The 19,094-nt window shown below is 43.6% G+C and overlaps 1 protein-coding gene across 6 annotated transcripts in view; it reads right to left on the minus strand.

Annotated features, from left to right (window-relative positions):
• The window catches only part of grip2b (glutamate receptor interacting protein 2b), a 214,287-nt gene that overhangs the window by 36,681 nt on the left and 158,512 nt on the right, over positions 1-19,094 (minus strand). For all 6 annotated transcript variants that reach the window (XM_072665622.1, XM_072665620.1, XM_072665619.1 and 3 more), the window contains 5 exons: positions 15,505-15,652; positions 14,920-15,089; positions 5,653-5,793; positions 5,099-5,251; positions 3,395-3,584 (listed from right to left, as the gene is read on the minus strand). In XM_072665622.1, coding sequence (XP_072521723.1) covers positions 3,395-3,584; positions 5,099-5,251; positions 5,653-5,793; positions 14,920-15,089; positions 15,505-15,652 — 802 coding nt within the window. The remainder of the gene's footprint in view (positions 1-3,394; positions 3,585-5,098; positions 5,252-5,652; positions 5,794-14,919; positions 15,090-15,504; positions 15,653-19,094) is intronic.

Below are 19,094 nucleotides of genomic sequence, written 5' to 3' on the forward strand. Positions count from 1 at the left end.
CTCCAAAATAAGTCTAAGGTTAAAAGGGTTAAATGAGAAGAGTGTCAATCCTTACCACAACCAAGAAAGAGGTCAAGCCCTAAAGAACATGAGGTAAAAAAGCACCGCCCTGAACACACTGCACACCTCCTGCCCTTTGTCAGCGTGTTTTACTGCAGCAGAGGAAGATGTAACCTCTCTCAAACACTTCTGACACTGGGAAAACTTGCCGAACAGCGAGAAAGTGCCGCTCGAGTGCCAGCGCTCGACATGATCCATCTGTACCAACTCGGCGGCTGTGAAAAGCACGGCTCCTCCTGTGGAATATTAATGGACTGGGCTAACGCTACTGTTCCAGCGCCTGCCGCACTCTCTGAAGCGGGAATGAGGCCGGGGTGAGAGCTCTGTGATTTTGGCAACCCAGTCTGAGAAAAGCTAAATGATTCATGACAGCAGAAAACACACACACACACACACACACACACACAATAGTAACACATGCATAACACTTCAGCAGCAGTCACTAAATATTGCTGTCATCTGTCACCACCTTCGAGTCTGACTCATGGCTCAAGTCAGCACAGACAGGCCTCTGGCCAAACACACCCCCGTTAAAATCACACACTGTAAGAATGATGGCACGGGATCTTCCACACACTGTGTGTAAACTGGGAGGGTTGAATTAGGGCTCCGTCAGGCCTTGTCTTCTCTTTTCAGGGATTTGTCTTTTATTTCCTCGCAGTAAAGCTGCTGTAGTAGCTTATATACACAGTCATGCATTACGACCACCCCTGGTTTGGAAAGAATTCCAGACTGTATCCATATGTTTTTCTGCAGACTCTGTTATCAGCCTCCTCCTTCCACCCTGTTTATTCCTCAATGCTCAGGACCCTACAGGGCTGACCACCACAGAGCAGACTGTAGTATTTCGATGGGGGGTCATTTTCAGCACTGACAGTAGTGGCACTGACTGACTTGGTGGTGGCGAGTGTGTTAGTAGTGGGTGTTGCGCTGGTGGTATGAGTGGTGGATTAGACACAGCAGTGCTGCTGGAGTGCTTAAACACTGTGACTGTCCACTCACTGTCTACTCTCACTGTCCATTAGACACTCCCACCTAGTTGGTCCATCGTTTGTAGTGGCAGCAACCACTCTGAGCCACTCTGGCATAGATTTGAGTGGCATTTCTGATCTATAACTAATTATCCATGAATTCATACATTATTAGTACCTGTTCTCACTAATGCTCTCATGGCTGAATGCCATCAAACCCTCACCGCAATGTTCCAAAATCTAGCGTAAGGCCTCTGCAGACCTTGCTGCATCAATTTGTCCGCACCAAACACATGAAGCGTGAGTTGTGAGATGGTTTTTGGGTGCGAGTTTACAGAAGTCAGATTGGTGACAATCTGAGTCCTGTGTTTGTTAGCAACATTAGCCTAGCATCTCCGTTTCTAAACTAAAGAAGCAAACTTCAAATTGCCAAACGGCTTGGATGATTGACTGCACCTTGGTTGAGTAATAAATTATGCTAATTAGATTTGTCTTTGAACTACTCCTTTAAATCCCTCGCTAAACACGCTCTTTATAGTGCAAACTGGCTCAAATATCAGGCAATGTTAAAAAATAATATATATATATATATATATATATATATATATATATATATATATATATATATATATAACATTGCAAAGTGACTTTCCTTCATGTAAAAACTAAAAATGTAGGACATTATTAACCCTTTAACCCCTAAAAGCCTGTATGTCGGCCCATACTTCAGCTCTTAGCCCTCAATAGATGTTATATATTCATTTTATCGATTTTATTAATTAATTTCTGCCGTTAAAAACACTGTGATGTGACTTTCCTTAGTGGAATTCAGCCGTATTCACTCAGTCATTCGTAATAGGACCTGAAACAATACCCTACCGATAGCCTGACAAGCCGTCCCACCAAACTGAGTAAACATGATTACGATGTTTCCCAAAGTCTAAAATATATTCCAATTAAAACCTCAACCTGAAACTGCGCTGCTTCGCCACTCCTGCAGTGCCTTGACCCACATACTGGAGTAATACAAACTCGCACCCAGTCCGTCCGTCTGTCCGTCAGAAGCACGGACACTGACGACTTTTTTCCCCCCTCTGTGTCTCCTCCGCTAAGCTAGTCAAGCCCTCTTTCAGCATCATTTTCATATAATCACAGAAAGGAAATGGGTTTGAGTCACCCTTCAGGATGAGTGAAGGGTCAACAGAGAGCTGAAACGAGGTGCGATGAGACCACTGCAGAGTGGGGGAGAAGCACGGCCCACACACTGCGGAGTCTTAGAGGAGCTGATGGAGGCTGGACAGATGTGGTGTACAGTGTACTAAGAGATGAACTGATGGAGAAACTGTTGGTTGATGCTAATTTCCAATATCCTTCATGTACATTTCTGCCAAAACATTAGGATTTCTAAAATGTAGACATAAATGGACTGAATTACAGCGTAGCTGCGGCAGTTACTTTCACTCCAGTTAGACCATCAAGACCATTCACACTGCAAATACATACTGGATTAAAATCATGGTCAGACCATAGAAAACTACATACACTGCAGATTCATACTGGGTTAAACTCCCTCCACAATTAATACTAATAATAATGTAAGACTGGAAAAACTACAAACACTACCGATTCATACTGGATTAAACTCACTCTGTGATTAATAATCATAATAATAATAATAATAATGTAAGACTGTAAAACCTACACACTACAGATTCATACTGGATTAAACTCACTCTGTGATTATTAGTTTCAGATGGTAAAATCTGCAGAATGCAAATTCATACTAGATCTAAACTCACTCTGTTACTACTAGTTTCAGATAGTTAAAAAACACTAAAGATTCATACTGGATTAAACTCACTCTGTGATTAATAATAATAATAATAATAATAATAATAATAATAATGTAAGACTCTACATACACTACAGATTTATACTGGATCAAACTCCCTCAAAGATTATACGTTTTAGATGGTTAAAACAACATTGCAAATTCATACTGGATCAAACTCACTCCATGATCATTATTATTATTATTATTATTATTATTAATAATAATAATAATAATAATGTAAGACTACATACACTACAGATTCATACTGGGTTAAACTCACTTAATGATTATTAGTTTGAGACAGTAAAAACTGCACAATGCAGATTCATACTGGATTACTACAATTAATACTACTAATAATGTAAGACTGTAGAAACTACACACACACTGTAGATTCATACTGGTTTAAAATCACTGTAAAAACCACACTGCAGATTCATACTGGAAAAGAAAAAGAAGAGTGGTATTTCATGAGCAGTGATTTATCATGAGCAGTTTGAGCACCTGTGAATTAGTGTGTGTCACTCACTTTTCCGCCGAACTGTCAGGCTCTATAAATCGGATGAGAGGTGGCGCAGACAGGGTCTCAGTGGCAAATATTCCTCCTTGCAGCTGAACTCCGAAGCCGTTCAGAGGATCTCCTCGTAGGGTGACCTCGCTGGACTCTATGTGCACAATCTGGCCTCCTGGACCCACTGAACTGGAGGCTAAAGACACCGCTGCGAAATGAGAAACACCAAATTTGGTGAGTGACCAAGATTAGCCAAGACACGTTTACTTTACCTTAGTGGTGAGGCTAATGCGCTCGTATCCATCAATGAGCCAAAACATTACAACCTCCTGTCTAATATGCAGCTTTCTCTACTAGGTGTCCAGAATCAGACCAGAACACCTTCCATCTCTCCAAGGCCAGGCTCCAACATTTATCTATCCACTGTAAGTGCTTTTGATGGTGGACAGGGGTCAGCATGGGCACTCTAACCAGTCTGCAAAACCCCATATATTCTGTAGGGGGCGCTACACTGTGTGTTGCAAAACATTTCTCCTCCCTTGACCATCATTACACGCCCTATTTTAGCGATCTTTAGGCGAGTCGTCGACAGTGCACCGCACAGCCTGATTTAGGGGGGCGTGTCAGTGTGTCTTTGCTATGGTAACGACAGGAAAAGTTCGCCTAGCGTGGCTCAAAACGTTCAAAATTCATGTACTGAGTCTCTTAATTAATTATGGGTGTGTTCTGGGCGTAATGTGCTTAAATAAACCAATCAGCGTGTCAACTCACCGTTCCCTTTAAGAGCCAGGTGCGGTCTGACTTTGGCGGATTGCTATTACGGTGGAGTAAAGCGTGGGGAATGTACGAGCGTCGGGCTGCACGCGCCTGTGTTGACAATTCACTGCCAAGATAGCAACGAATGTCTGACTGTTGATGTCTGCTTACGTTGTTTTCAGTCGGTGGAGCTCCTGCTGTGTTTTCCGTTGCCAAGATACGTAGCAATACACCAGAAATTGACCTGAACACCCCTCATTTCGAGACCACCGCACCCATCAGCGTAGATATATTCACAAGCAGCGCTGCTGTTTAAACAATGCAGGTAGAAGGAGTGAAAATAGGCATGGCTGTTGGCGGGGTGGAAGATAGGAACCCTAGTGTTCATTTCCAGCAGCAGCAGCTCACCTGATTTACCATCATTAAGCCCTGATTTACCACCAAACCAGGTGTTGATCTGAGGAGAACTCTAAATAATACTAGACTCCATGAGAGAGAAGAACTTTGGAGATGTTCTAATGATGAACACAGTGATGGAGAACCACCACGACCACTTTCTGTAGGAGTGTTATTATTAGTGTTTATTCTAATATCAGTGCTATAAACACTTACTGGCCAGATCAGCAGCTTTAACTAATTTTCTCATTTCCACAGGGGGCTAAAACGTCTGCACAGTACTGTATAGCACATCACACACCTAAGGGTTTTGGTATGGGAGAACTGTGAGAACCACTGAAGCCGGAGGAGTCCTCTATGCAAACACACACGGGACGACGTTCCTTGATGTGAGGAATCAAAATAAAGTCAGAGATGACTCTCTCATCCCAGTGTGCCTTCTGTTCCTCAGCCATGCTGTGACATGAAGCTGGGGGTTTGAAGTTCCTGCTCAAACACACTTTCAAATCGCATTCAAACGCCAGTCACACACACTCAAACACACCCACACACACTCGCACAGTCACTTACAAGAGCTCTTGTGCTCTTTTTTTCTCTGTCTCCTCTTCAGCATGGAGTTGCGGGGGCTCATGGGGTGGGTGGTGCGCGGCAGCGTGCTGGACGACTGGCTGGTCATGCCTGACGTGGTGGTGGAGCCAGGGGAGAAGTTTGTAGAGACTACAGCTAGTGGGGAGATGGAGAAAGAGAGTTAAAGAGAGATAATGTACAACTGTAATGTGTCCAAAAGTTTCTAGACACCCCTTTTAATCAGAGAATTGAGCTACACAGCACACGGCAGCTTGTACAATCTAAGCATCACCTAGGAGGGCATTAGGCTGTGGAGCAGCTGAGGAGTGATGGTGAAGCTCCATCCAATACTTTTGAGATTTTGAGAGTACCAAAACTAATCATCCAACCTGGCTTCCCTAATACTCTTGTGGCTATATGCAATCAGACCCTCACAGCAATGTCCTAACATCTAGTGGAAAGCCTTTAAGCAAAGACGAATAAACTCCCTGCACTGAGAATGAGAAGGTGTCTACAAACTTCTGGACATGGTAATGGGACGCTTCAGACATAGTTACATTTGCAGTAGTCCTGAGTGCTGGAGGGGTTGCTTGAGGTGGTGGTCCACGTGGAGGTCTTACAGTGACCGGGATGCTGGGAATGGCAGTAGTTCACACAGGGGTCCCAACAATGTGGGTGGTCACTCTTCTGGACTTTCACTGCATACACACACACACACACACACACACACACACACACACATTTTAAGCCACAAGGAATTACAGCAACCTTGTTTTGCTGGTTGTTTCTCCAGCTGGGTTGGTTAAGCCACACTATATGGACAAATGTTTGTGGACAACCCTTGTCTAGTCCCTCTATGCTCCAAACTCTAGTAGAAAGCCTTCCTCCCTGGACAGTTCTAATAAAAACATGCAACCCAAGCTTAGTGATGTCACTTCCTCAGGCAGTGAGATAGGTCAGAGGTCTTCTCTCATTATTTTTGTATGAAATGCTGAGGATACACCAACGCTGTACACCTTAGCAGTCAAATCTGTGATCGGAATATTGAGTGAATCTTCATTTCATGTTTAATAAACAATAACCTGTCAAAATCCATCAAATTCAGTTTTTTAGACGAGCCGTGTGAAGCCAGTTCGAGGTTAGAACATGGAGTTAAGGGGTTCACCGCATTCGCTGCCAGTGCTAACAAGTGCCAAACCCAGCGCGGCTAGAGTCAGTCACTCTGCTCTGTTAATAATGGAGCGTTTGAGCATCGTGAGGGATTATTATTATTAACAGCTGGAACTGTATTAATAATCCACACAATGCTGAAATCCTTCATTTGGAGTCCCAGAGGCCTGCTCGACTCGTACCCGACTGATAATCTCCTGGTCTGGAAAATGAATGCTCTTCCAAAACAATGAGGAAGCTCATTTGGAACGGGTTAATGAAGTCCCGCCTGCTAGAGGCAGGATGAATAATTGAGAGAGTGAGTGTGTGTGTGTGAGTGTGTGTGTGTGTGTGTGTGTATGTATGCTTATGCTCATTGCTTTGTGCTGCTCATAGGCTACACGTGCCCGTATTTGGTATGTATAGACTGAGCACAGCACGTCACAATGGCTATTTTATTACTGGCTGGACCAATAAACAGCTTCCATCATCATTCTGACAGCCCCCTCTAGCTTGTCTGCAAATACGACAACTGTTAATCAACTGATTTTCACCAGGCAGCTTGTTATCAACAGCACTAGAGTCAGACATAACGGGGAATTCCACCAAATTCCAGATTTTAGCTTTTTTGAAATTTAATATAAACGCGAGTTCAGAGTGTTCAGGTGTGAAACGCACTGTTCTAGTTAAGTTCAGGTGTGATAGGAACCATGGGACATGTAAACGTCTTTTTAGTACTGTCATTCTATTTTATTTATTTATTTATACATTATTACATTATACATTTATTTATAGAATGTTTATTTTAGAGTGTTTATTTATAGTGTTTATTTTAGAGTGTTTATTTATAGTGTTTATTTATAGAGTGTTTATTTTAGAGTGTTTATTTATAGTGTTTATTTATAGAGTGTTTATTTAATAGAGTGTTTATTTTATAGTGTTTATTTAATAGAGTGTTTATTTTATAGAGTGATTATGTTATAGAGTGTTTATTTTAAAGAGTGTTTATTTAATAGAGTGTTTATTTTATAGAGTGTTTATGTCATAGTGTTTATTTTATAGAGTGATTATGTTATAGAGTGTTTATTTTATAGAGTGATTATGTAATAGTGTTTATTTTATAGTGATTATGTTATAGAGTGATTATTGTATAGTGTTTATTTTATAGAGTGTTTATTTATAGAGTGATTATTGTATAGTGTTTTTTTATAGAGTGTTTATTTATAGAGTGATTATGTTATAGTGTTTATTTTATAGAGTGATTTTGTTATAGTGTTTATTTTATAGAGTAATTATGTTATAGAGTGTTTATTTTATAGTGATTATGTTATAGAGTGATTATTGTATAGTGTTTTTTTGAGTGTTTATTTATAGAGTGATTATTGTATAGTGTTTATTTTATAGTGTTTATTTATAGAGTGATTATTGTATAGTGTTTTTTTATAGAGTGTTTATTTATAGAGTGATTATGTTATAGTGTTTATTTTATAGAGTGATTTTGTTATAGTGTTTATTTTATAGAGTAATTATGTTATAGAGTGTTTATTTTATAGTGATTATGTTATAGAGTGATTATTGTATAGTGTTTTTTTGAGTGTTTATTTCATAGAGTGATTTTTGTATAAAGTGTTTTTTGAGTGTTTATTTTATAGAGTGATTCCCACATGAATGGTTGCAGCTGTAATAACTGTAATTTCCCTCCTGGGATCAATTAAGCATTTCTGATTCTGATTCTGTGTAAAACCCACAATTAAGCATGAAATTCCGAAGTCTTTGGGTGACCTTTGCAACCGAGGAGAACATAAAAACCCATCAGACACACATATTTAGAATTTAGATAGAACATGTTCTCATCGTTGGAATCTTTCCCAATTTTCTCCCTGATTTCTCTCCATTTCCAATTCCCACCCACTAGCCAGGACTCCCCCATCACATCAGGCTACCAGAGTTGGGAGGGTGAAGCCTACCGTGTGTGCTCTCAGACAACCACATCTTTTCAAATTGCTGCTAACAAACACAACATCACTGAGCTCAAGAATCTTCAAGAACAACACTAACTAGCTAGGATTACGCTGAGTGGTGGGGGAGAGGGAGGGCCGCCCTTCCCACCCACAATGACTGAGTCAGTGTTGCTGTCTGTGACTCCGGGCATCACCGGGGATCGAACCTACAACTTTCCAGAATTCCAGAATCTTTTGAACTTTGTTAAACTTCTAAACTGAGCTTCTCTCTGAAACCCACGCTGGAGTGTTTATTTCCTTTACGTTATAATTTTGGGAAATCAATGCTAAACCCAACCCTCCTACCAGTCATAAGCAGTTGGAACTGTTTATTAAGAAGGCAGGTGATTAGCACAGCGCTTCAGAAAGAATTACCGGCTAACTTTTTAGCCTCTACCTCAGCAGAAGCAAAAACATAAGAAGCTTTCAAACCGTCTGAGGCCTTTAAAAAAAGAGCCTCACTAATCTCTGCCGCCTATTTTTTAGTTTTTTTGGGTTGTCGAGTAAAAATTAGCATCCATGTAGCGCCTCCCGTCACTCAAGCAGTATAAAAAAAAGCAAAGCTGGGAAAGTAAAACAAAAATGCCACCATGAGCGAGATTTACAGCCACCAGGTTAAGTAGCGGCATCTGTAGTGCCGAGCGCCGAGAAGGAGGCACCTCATAATTTTTGATCGGCAAATCCAGGAGGGATAAATCCCCGCTCCTCACAGCTTATGCTAAGCTCATCCGCCTCGTCTCTCAGGGAAACACAACTCTGCGACGTGGGAGTGGGACGCCAAAAAAAATGATGACCGTGAAGACGAGCATGCGCCCGTGTGTGACACTCCAGAGCTTAAACGTGGTTAAGGAGATTACAATATTGGCTTTAAAAGACCACGTCAAACATCGGGAACACGTGGTCTGAGACGAGGAGGTGAGCAGTGTTTGAGTCCTGATTGCTGACTAATGTTTGTGGAAAGTCCCGTAAAGCGCTGGACGAGGAGCCTACTGTACTTTTTATTAGCGAGCACCACTGCTAACTCAAGGCTCTCATATTTGAAGATCGCTATGAGCTTCCAGCAACACATAAGGAATTCTATCCATTAGATATCTTCTTTGGGGTGCTCTTCTTCCACCACGTAGCTGAGACTTTTCCTAGCACACAATGCTACACAAAAGCACCGGGAGGCCGATGGCTAGTGTTTGGTATCTTCGAGTCATTTGAGGCCAGTCGACCGTTCAACTTGCTTGGAGCTGAACAGCTTGTATTGGAGGGCGAGAGTCATCAGGCCAGGCCAATAGCAATGTCTGGGACTCCCAGCCATGGTTGTCTGGGACGGTACGAAGAACGCAGGAGTCTCACAGCTGGGAAAACGACCTACTTTGAAAATGTCCACTGGTTTCCAGAAAAACACAAAGCAGTGGTGAAATTAGCCATTTAGCTATTTAGCCATTTAGCCATTTCTAACTCCCACCCAGTAGATAACGCTCCCTCTAGTACATGATGCTACGAGCTCCAGGAGGCTGAAAGCTAGTACAGGGTTTCCTCAAGTCGTACAAAGCCAGCCAACCCACTCAACACTCAGCAAAAATACTGAGCGACTGGGGTATCCCACCTACCTAGAGTGAGGCCAATGAGGATGGCTGGGAGTGGATGAAGAATGTAGGCCCTCCTTTGAGGTAAAATTCCATATAATATACTCTGAGAGGACTTGGGCGAGTAGCATAGTGGTCTCCATACCGACTTGTGTTTAGTAGAGTCTAAACTTAGAGGTATCTTTGAATTTTTAGCCTATTCAAACTAGATGAGGTTCTTCTTGGGTAAATAGCAAAGCGCTTTTGTAAGTCGCTCTGGATAAAATGCCTTAAATGTAAATATAATTATATAAAGATATATAATCTTTTTTAGGGGGATTTTTCCTAGATTTGTTTCCAATTTAACCATTTAACCAATTTCCAATTCTCAGTTGCTAAGACTCCACCATCACACGATGCTACCAGCATCGGGAGGCTGAAGGGCAGTATATGGTTCCTTTGAGTGTTATAATCCAGCCGACAAGTTCTGTTAAGTTAGCTAGCATCATACTGAGGGATCAGGGGTATCCCACCCACCCAGACTGAGGCCAATTGGATGGCTGGCGGTCGATGAAGAATGCAGGATCATTGGACCCCAATCATGCGAATGCTGAAGGGCAGTACGAGGTTCCTTGGAGGCTTACGAAGCCGTCAGCCGACCGTTCAGCTCGCTTGGAGGAGAACCCTACTAGACAAGTTCTGCCATGTTAGGTAGCATCGTGTATCCCACCCACTCATAGAGAGAGAGAGGCCGATTGTGATCTCCGGGACCCCCAGCCAGTCAGCTGTCAAGCTGCCTCTCACAACTCAGAAGACCTCCTTTGAAGATTTCCAGGAGCTTCCAGCAACACGCGAGGCACGTCCTTTTCCGTTTACGTGAAATTCGATGTATTATGTGTCTCATCCGGCTCTCGAGGCCATGAAACACGCCTCACAATCGCAGACGACACGTTTACTTCTGACAACGCCGCCTGAGAAGCTCGCTGCAGTAAACCTGATCAAACTTTCATGAGGTGAGTGCCAACATCTAACTATACTTTGACTTTTTTTAGGTCGAGTTTGCCTGTGACATCAAAGCCAGCCTCACTCCTGGGCGTCAATTCTTCATTAAAGGCTTCCAGGAGTCCACAGCGCACTCTCGCAGATGTAGCTTCCCGCAACCTCGCATCTCCACGCTCACTCCAGGAGCTGACCCACATATCGCTCTGTGAAGAAATTAGCAGCATGAACCAGATCCTGGAGAAAGCAGCTACTTGTCTGAATGCATCAGGGAGCATCTTCTACGTTTACGCTTTCCATCCAGAGACTGGAGAAGCGGGAAGGGAAGGAGGGGCGAGCGCTGGAAACTCAGCAGCTACTGCTTCCTGCATGTAGTACTTATCAGCTGCATACGTCTTCCAGTGCTGTTGCAATGACGAGGGGTCCAAGCACCTAGAGCTAGAACCCGAGCGCTAGAACCCTTGATGTCCACAGGTCACCTTTAGTGGCACACATTGTATCCACATTATACCAAACACTTAGCAACACCACAGCAACAGCATAGCAACTACTTATGAACACTATTGCAACCGCCTGGTAGCATAGCAACCGCCTAGCAACCCCATAGAAAACACTTAGCCACACCATGCCAAACACTTGGCAACCACTTAGCAACGCTGCAGCAATAACATAGCGACCACTTAGCAGCACCATAGCAACCACCTGGAATAGCATAGCAACCCCAGAACAACCACTTATCCACATTATACCAAACACTATATAGCAGCCAGCTAACCATACTATAGCACCATTTAGCAACATCAAAAACAATCACCTGGGACAACATAACAACCACGTAACAACACCATAGCAACCACCTGGAATAACATAGCAACCCCAGAGCAACCCCTTATCCACATTATACCAAACACTATATAGCAGCCAGCTAACCACACTATAGCACCATTTAGCAACACCAAAACCAATCACCTGGGACACCATAGCAACCACCTAGCAACCCCATAGCAAACATTTAGCCACATTATACCAAACACTTAGCAACCACTTAGCAACACTAGTATAGCAACCACCTAGCAACCCCAGAGCAACCACTTATCCACATTATATCAAATACTTAGCAACCACTTAGCAACACCACAGCAACCTCAGAGCAACCACTTAGCAACACCATAGCAACCAACTGGAATAGCATAGCAACCACCTAGCAATCTCAGAGCAACCACTTATCCACACTATACCCAACACTTAGCAACACCAAAGCAACCACCTAGCATAGGAACCACCTAGCAACACTAAAGCAACCACCTAGTAAAAACGTCCACCCTAGTGACCACACTGCAATAGCCTAGCAACTGCTTGGAATTGGGAACCACTTAAGCTGCCGCAACCACTCTACCAGCCCCTCTTTTCTAGTCCTTTATTAGTTAAATGTCTACTGACTTTTTTGGACTCCAAAGGGTTAACGAGCGACCGTGGCAGGTACAAGAATGGCCAATATGTGGGGAGGGGATTTTTCGTGGATCCCCAAAATGTCTAAGAGAGCCGGAGCTCTGTGTAAGAGAGAGGGTGTTCTCCACTGATGAGCCGTCTGCCCCGACACAGTCGAATCAGAGACAAGGAATCAGCCACAAAGCAAGGCAGCGCCTAGCAGAGAGAGAGAGAGAGAATTACTGGACCTGTGTGGGATGAATGTGTGGGGCATCTGAGGCTGAGGATGATGGAGATACTTCTCTGAGGGCAGGAAGAACTATGAGGAACATCAAAGTCAAAGGAAGCTGCAGCACCACAGGCTTTTATGTTCTCTGCTTGCTTGTAGCCGCGACGCAGCTCCAGAAACCGGGGGAAACTCGCCCGAAAACATATTCCAGCCACGTTTCTGAGCGGGAACATTTATAAAGTTGCAGAATCATAAAAGAAGTTTCAGCAACTAACAACGTGCTTAAGAACACACTCGGCCACAAGCGCAAAAAAAGCTTAAATAGGACCCCACGTAAGCCACTAATACGACGAACCAACCGAGGCTGTTAAAGTGCTCTGGTGTGCCACCATTAAACATCTGTTCTTCAAACGTATCAGCATGTAAGTGGGGCAGAACCCACCCCCCCACCCCCCAGTCTGAGTTCTGCAGGATTTCTGGGGTGAGCGGGCCTTCATGATTAAATCTGGCCTACAGTCCAAAGCTCTAGGGGCGATATTAAGCAGAAAGAGAGAGGCTAATTAAAAGAGATGACAGCAGATGAGATGACTGAGCAGGCTAGCTCTGTGTGTGTGTGTTTGGGAGGGAGGGGGGGTTTGCTCTATGAGTCCGTTCTCTCAGCATCCTCATTTGGACCCTGCCAGTGTACTCCAGTGAGACCGGAATCTAAAATTCATGGTGTGGTAATTAGTAAAAAAAAAAGAGCTGTGGCCTATTTTACAGCTGCCATCAATCCAGAACATTTATCACAATAAATGATTGCTCTCTGCAAAGTGCGAACTCACCACACAGCGTTTTCAGCTGAATCTGAAATCCACAGACAACACACACACACACACACACACACAAGAAAAAGACCTGGACAAATTGCCTAAATATCCCAGATATGGTCAGTCATCAGTAACTGCCATATTTATCCTGCAGTCTTTGGACGAGATTCAAAACTGAGCAACTTGCCAAAATGTTTGTGGACACCCTTTCTAATGAATGCACTGAGCTACGTAAAGCTGCACCCATTGCTGATACAGATGTGCAAATGCTCTAGTCCCTGTGGAAATTTTTACGGCCAATAGAATAGGACTCTCTGAAGCAGATCAACAAACATGAACCTGTTAGCACCATGCTGCCTAATAAAGCCAGACGTGGGCTAGTAGAGGGGTATAAAGCCTCCCAGCTTTGAGCTGTGGAGCAGTGGAAGAACTGTGTTTACTGTGGTCAACCGACATCCTGACTTCACCCACTGAGCTCCAGACGTCATATGGACGTTGTTTTTTTGTTTGGACTGGATCTGGTTGGCCCATCATGAACCTTAGTTAGCCCAAATAGAGATGCTGAAAACTGGGCTCGCTGGGTTGTGTAGACCATCTGATTTGGTCCAAATTTACAAACATACATCCCTAATATAGTTATTGAAATAATTTAATAGAAACAATTATTAATAATTAATAATTGAATAGAAATAAGTCAGTATTGGAGAAGAAAGGGATGTGTGAAACGATTGGGTTTGACCACCATTCCTGTAGCAGTGAAGGACCGCCACCCTATGCAGTGCATTTAATTTAGACAGGGAGGGTCGTCTTTTTCTAGACGGGTCTTCACACTTTCTCTTTTCCAAAAAAATTTTTTCACATGAAGCCGTCTTTTTTAACAAGTCTTAGCTGGGTGGGCACTAAGGCTCAGAGTCTCACAGCAATTCTCTTCCAAAATCTATCAGATTCTAGCCTTCCCAGGACAGTAGAGATAGTTACTTGATTTCCGAAGAAACAGAGAATAAACAGGTGTCCCAATACTTTTGTCTTTACAGTATAAAACAGGGTACCACCCAAGTAGGTTCTTTGTCTGAGCTGCATTTAAAAGGACGTAAATTCATGGATTTGAGTCCCAGAGAGTATAATCGGCTTCGGGGTGACCTATCTCTGGGTGGCCTTCCCCTCTCCACCCATTGGTTGGTGTGTGTGTGTCTAATAGCTGACGTCACAGAATTAGCAGTTAGCACTCTCCTCCAAGTATGTTTAGCTGTCTGATGATGTTGTTCGCGACAGTTCAACTTCCTCAACTTGGAGGAAGCACATGCTGATATTCCCCCTCCCAGCTCTGGTTGTATTGTGTGATATAGGGAGTCCTAGCTAATGGCCAAGGACATTAGCCATCGTTACATCCAGCTTTTCATTAACATTCCTCGTCATAATACAGAAGATAAGCCTCAAACAGATGTTCGATTTGCACCGCTTGTCTTTGCACGCATGCATCCTTTTATATATACGTGATTATTATCATTTATAATGAAATACCAACAGGTTGCGAGGCCTACCCATGAGCCTGGCACCTGCTGAACATGTCACTGCTGCAGTCTTCACCGCTTACCAATCTACGCTGATCCACTATTCCCACAAAGTAAGCCTCCTCTGGCTGAAGCTCACTCACCAGTGTCCTGGGGTTTGCTGGGCAGGCGTGTGTGATGGGCAGGAAGGATCTCAAGCTTGGCCACGTCCGAGGTGCTGGCTAACAGCTGCGTGGCCTCCAGCACTGAGCAGTGTTCTGTACTCGTGCCATCTATGGAGAGAATGTGGTCGCCTACATGCAGGGCTCCTGACCTGCAAAAACACATGAAGAGGAATCTTCTGGTATTCTTGCTGCACAAAAGTGTTGTTGTGGAGAACCATGGTAGGGGATCTCATAGGGCCCAAATACGTGGCAACAGCTACACTCTCAAAAATAATGGTGCTAGGGTTCTTGGAGTGATTAATTCCATGAAGAACCTCTTAAAGGTTTAAAGAACCTTCACTTGATGCAATGTTTCTTCACCTTCTTCTCACAGTCTTGATGGAACTAAAAGTGGTTCTTCTAGGTCATTGCTTAAAGAACCTTCATTTGTGAGTGTGTACGGTACGTACATGCATGAGCTACGGTACAGTAATCTTCAGATAGTGCTACAGGCCGCTATAATGACCACTAATACGGCCAGGAGCCTGAAGGATCTACTGCAGAATCAAAACCAGAGGTCCTCACCTGTCCACCACACTGGCGGCTTTGATCTTGTCGATGACGATGACTTGCTTGTTTCTGTGTGTAGCAGAGGTCAGCGTGATGCCCAGGCTCGCTCCAGGTGACTTGGCTATCTCCACCAGTAAGGGACCAGAGGCATTGGTTACTGTATCTGAAAAGAAAGAAGAGCCCTCTTTGAAGAGCCCTCAAATGAAGACACAGATCTTACACACAACATATTAAATGCTTACGATTGCACTAAGCAAATATCTCAGCACTGGCTCTTATCATAGTTCAAAGGTATCTTCAGATATATCTGTTTCTTGGGTTTGTATAAATTTGTTTGTCGATTTTTTACCTTTTTTCACTGCCAATTAACCTGCCTGTTTGTAGCGCCCCCTAGCACTAGCGTGCTCCCGACACTAGGAGGCTAAGGACACATGCAAAGCCAGCTACCACCTCTTTTTTAAAAAAACTGCCATGAAGCCACCTAGAGAGAGAGCACAGAAAGCAAGACCAATTGTGCACTCTCAGACTCCGGCTGCTGATGGCAAAGCGGCATGGCTCTGGCCATAGTGGTAGCTCTGAGCCAATACCTCAGTCTTCGTAGTCAGGCAGGTAGTGTTGTCCTCAGCATTCACCAAACCTAGACTTGTCCATCAGACTGCCTGATAGACAAGCGTTTCCACTGCATTCACCACGCCATCTAACGCTTGGAATTGTGCTTGGTGGTGTAAGACTTGCATGCAGCTGCTCCGCCATGAAAACCCATGTCATGCCAGCTCCCAGCGCACAGTTTCTGTGCCGATGTTAATGCCAGAGGATGTTCAGATCTATGCAGTTATTGAGTCAGCAGAGAATCTGCACTATGCTCCTTAGCACTCGGCCCTGAGCCCGCTCTGTAACTTCAGACACCTGAATTCAATGATTACAAGATGTGTCCCAATACTTTTGTCCATGGAGTGTATATTAAAATGTCAGTGTTATAAACTTCCATAAACCGTCCATAAACTTTTGCACTGGTGTTCCCTCGTATAGAAGTGTTCAGAATTAGTTGCTAATAGTTACTAATACAATATTATGCTTACAGCTCTTTGGAATTGCCTGGGCTTCTGCATGAATGCCCCCTAAAACATGAACCCATCCTTATAAAAGTTGTTAGAATTATAAAACAACACACGCAGCATTTCCCACCGCTGTATCCATTTTTAATCAAACAAATTAACCAGTCAAGATCGTTTACTGGCCGCTGATGCTTTAGGATCCCCTCATGCAGAAATCCAGCTAATTAAACAAATGTGCTCAGATGACCCCCTCACAGCTGTGTACCTTTTCTAACAGTAAACCTCAGCTAGAGAGTTCATTCTAATCAACCCACGGAATGAAGTGTTGAGCAACTGCTAATGTCGCAGGAAGCAGCTCCATTGGTATTGGGTTTGGGCAAAGCCACAATTCCTGCCACCTAGTTTTTGGGCCTGGCTCCGTCTAACCCCCACCTCATCAAAAAGCAGGAAAGAGCTGCTGTGTGATTGACTGTACGACCCGATTACGCTGGAATTTAGAGCTCTCCATTTACAGGATCCTTTTACTGCGGAATTCACAGAAACAACTGGAATCCAGGCACCGAAACGCGTGGGAGCTCACTCATTGGCTACGTCACGCTCTGAAAACAGGTGAAAATAAACCCAAGCCCACCGTAGTCGCGATTAAAACAGTGGAAAACACTCCTAAGACTGTTCACTCTCAGATATGAGCCTCAATTCAATGATTAAGATGTTAAAACAGTGTCCCAATACTTTTGTCCAAATAGTGTATATTATAAACAGCCCATCGTAGTCGCGATTAAAAGGCTAAATGAGCCTGAAAACAGTGGAAAACACTCCTAAGACCGTTCACTCTAAGATATGAGCCTCTAAACTGGTGTGATTTGGGCCTCAGTTAGCTGTTAAGATGTTCCTGGCTACACATCGATGTCCATGGAATGTCATGTCAAGCTCCGGGCGCACAGTTTCTGTGCCAATGTTAATGTCAGAGGATTGCACCATGCTCCTCAGCACTCGGGAGAGGAGCTCTGTAACTTCAGACACCTTCAGACACTTGAAATCAATGATTAAGAGAGTTAAAACAGTGTCCCAATACTTTTGTCCAAATAGTGTATATTATAAACAGCCCATCGTAGCCGCGATTAAAAGGCTAAATGAGCCTGAAAACAGTGGAAAACACTCCTAAGACTGTTCACTCTCAGATATAAGCCTCTATGATTGTGTCATTTGGGCCTCAGCTAGCTGTTAAGACGGTCCTGGCTATAGACCGTTGGTCGCTGGTCATTTGGTTGGGTCGTTGTTGAGTCCAGCTGAGCAGATAATCTGAGCACATAATCGCAAATCGTTGCAGCCGTGTTATCAAATGTTTTTCCACTCAGTCCGACTATAGGGGGCCGGCAATGCGTAATTCTTTTAATTAAAATATTATTATTAAAACTCAATTAGATTAGAAACTCAATTAATTGTCATTTTTCAAATTGAATTGCTCAGCCCTAATCACCAGCATGTGTTGCTTTAAGTGAATGGGAGTTCCAGTAAAGCTCAACACAGCATCTGTTTATGGGTAAAGACCTGCCCAATCAGCGTAGGTGACAGGTGCAAGCAGGGGAGGGTCGACATGCTACTGGGGAAAGATCTGTGGAAGCGCAGCAGCCAGAACAAGCCTGAGCTGCAGGTTCCAATAGTTTGGCCTCTCTCCCCTTGCAAAGAGATGAGGCCTGGTGCAGCTCAGCCTGATCAGTCAATCGTCATTAATATATATGTTGATTTTAATAACCTGCACATATAGTACAGTACTGGTCTATTTTGGAGTGCAGATATTTGAGCTCAGTGCCCTGCTGTTCAGTCAAATAGCACTGTGAGAACCAGGCTCTAGGGAGTGTGGAGGGGGGCGGGTGGTCCGCGGGGCCACTTAACTTCTGACGTGGTCAAATTGCCTCTCAGATTCAATTTTCTTCCGTATGCTGAAATTCCACGTATGTGGAGTTACACCACAGTTAAGGCAGCTTCAAACACTTGAAGTGTCTAATGGTGGGACATATGGGCCTCATGCCTCATGCTTATGCTATTATACACTATATGGACAAAAGTATTGGGACATCTGCTCTTTAATTTTTTTTATTTTTTTTTTCTGAAATCAAGGGTATTAAAAGAGTTTTGTTGGAGTAACTGTCTCTGCTGTCTGGGGAAGGTGTTTTTCTACCAGATTCTGCTGTGAGGATTTGATTGCATTCAGCAACAAGAGCGTTAGCGAGGTCAGAATATTGCATGATCACCATCTCACCTCATCCCAAAAGTATCGGATGCTGTTTCATCCATCATTCCCATTCCAGAGAACACCATTCCACTGCTCCACAGCTCAATGCTCGGGGGCTTTATACCCCTCTACTAGCCCACACCTTGCATTATTAGGCAGCATGGAGCCAATAGGTCCATGATGTTTATCTGCTCCAGAGTGTCCTATTCTATTGTGTGCATTTGCACATGTGGACACAATGGACACAACCTAAAGTAGGTGAATGCATTCATTAGAAGGGGTGTCCACAAACATTTGGACGTATAGTGTATTAT

Source organism: Salminus brasiliensis, chromosome 21 (assembly GCF_030463535.1).
Source record: "Salminus brasiliensis chromosome 21, fSalBra1.hap2, whole genome shotgun sequence".
Taxonomy (NCBI): Eukaryota; Metazoa; Chordata; class Actinopteri; order Characiformes; family Bryconidae; genus Salminus; species Salminus brasiliensis.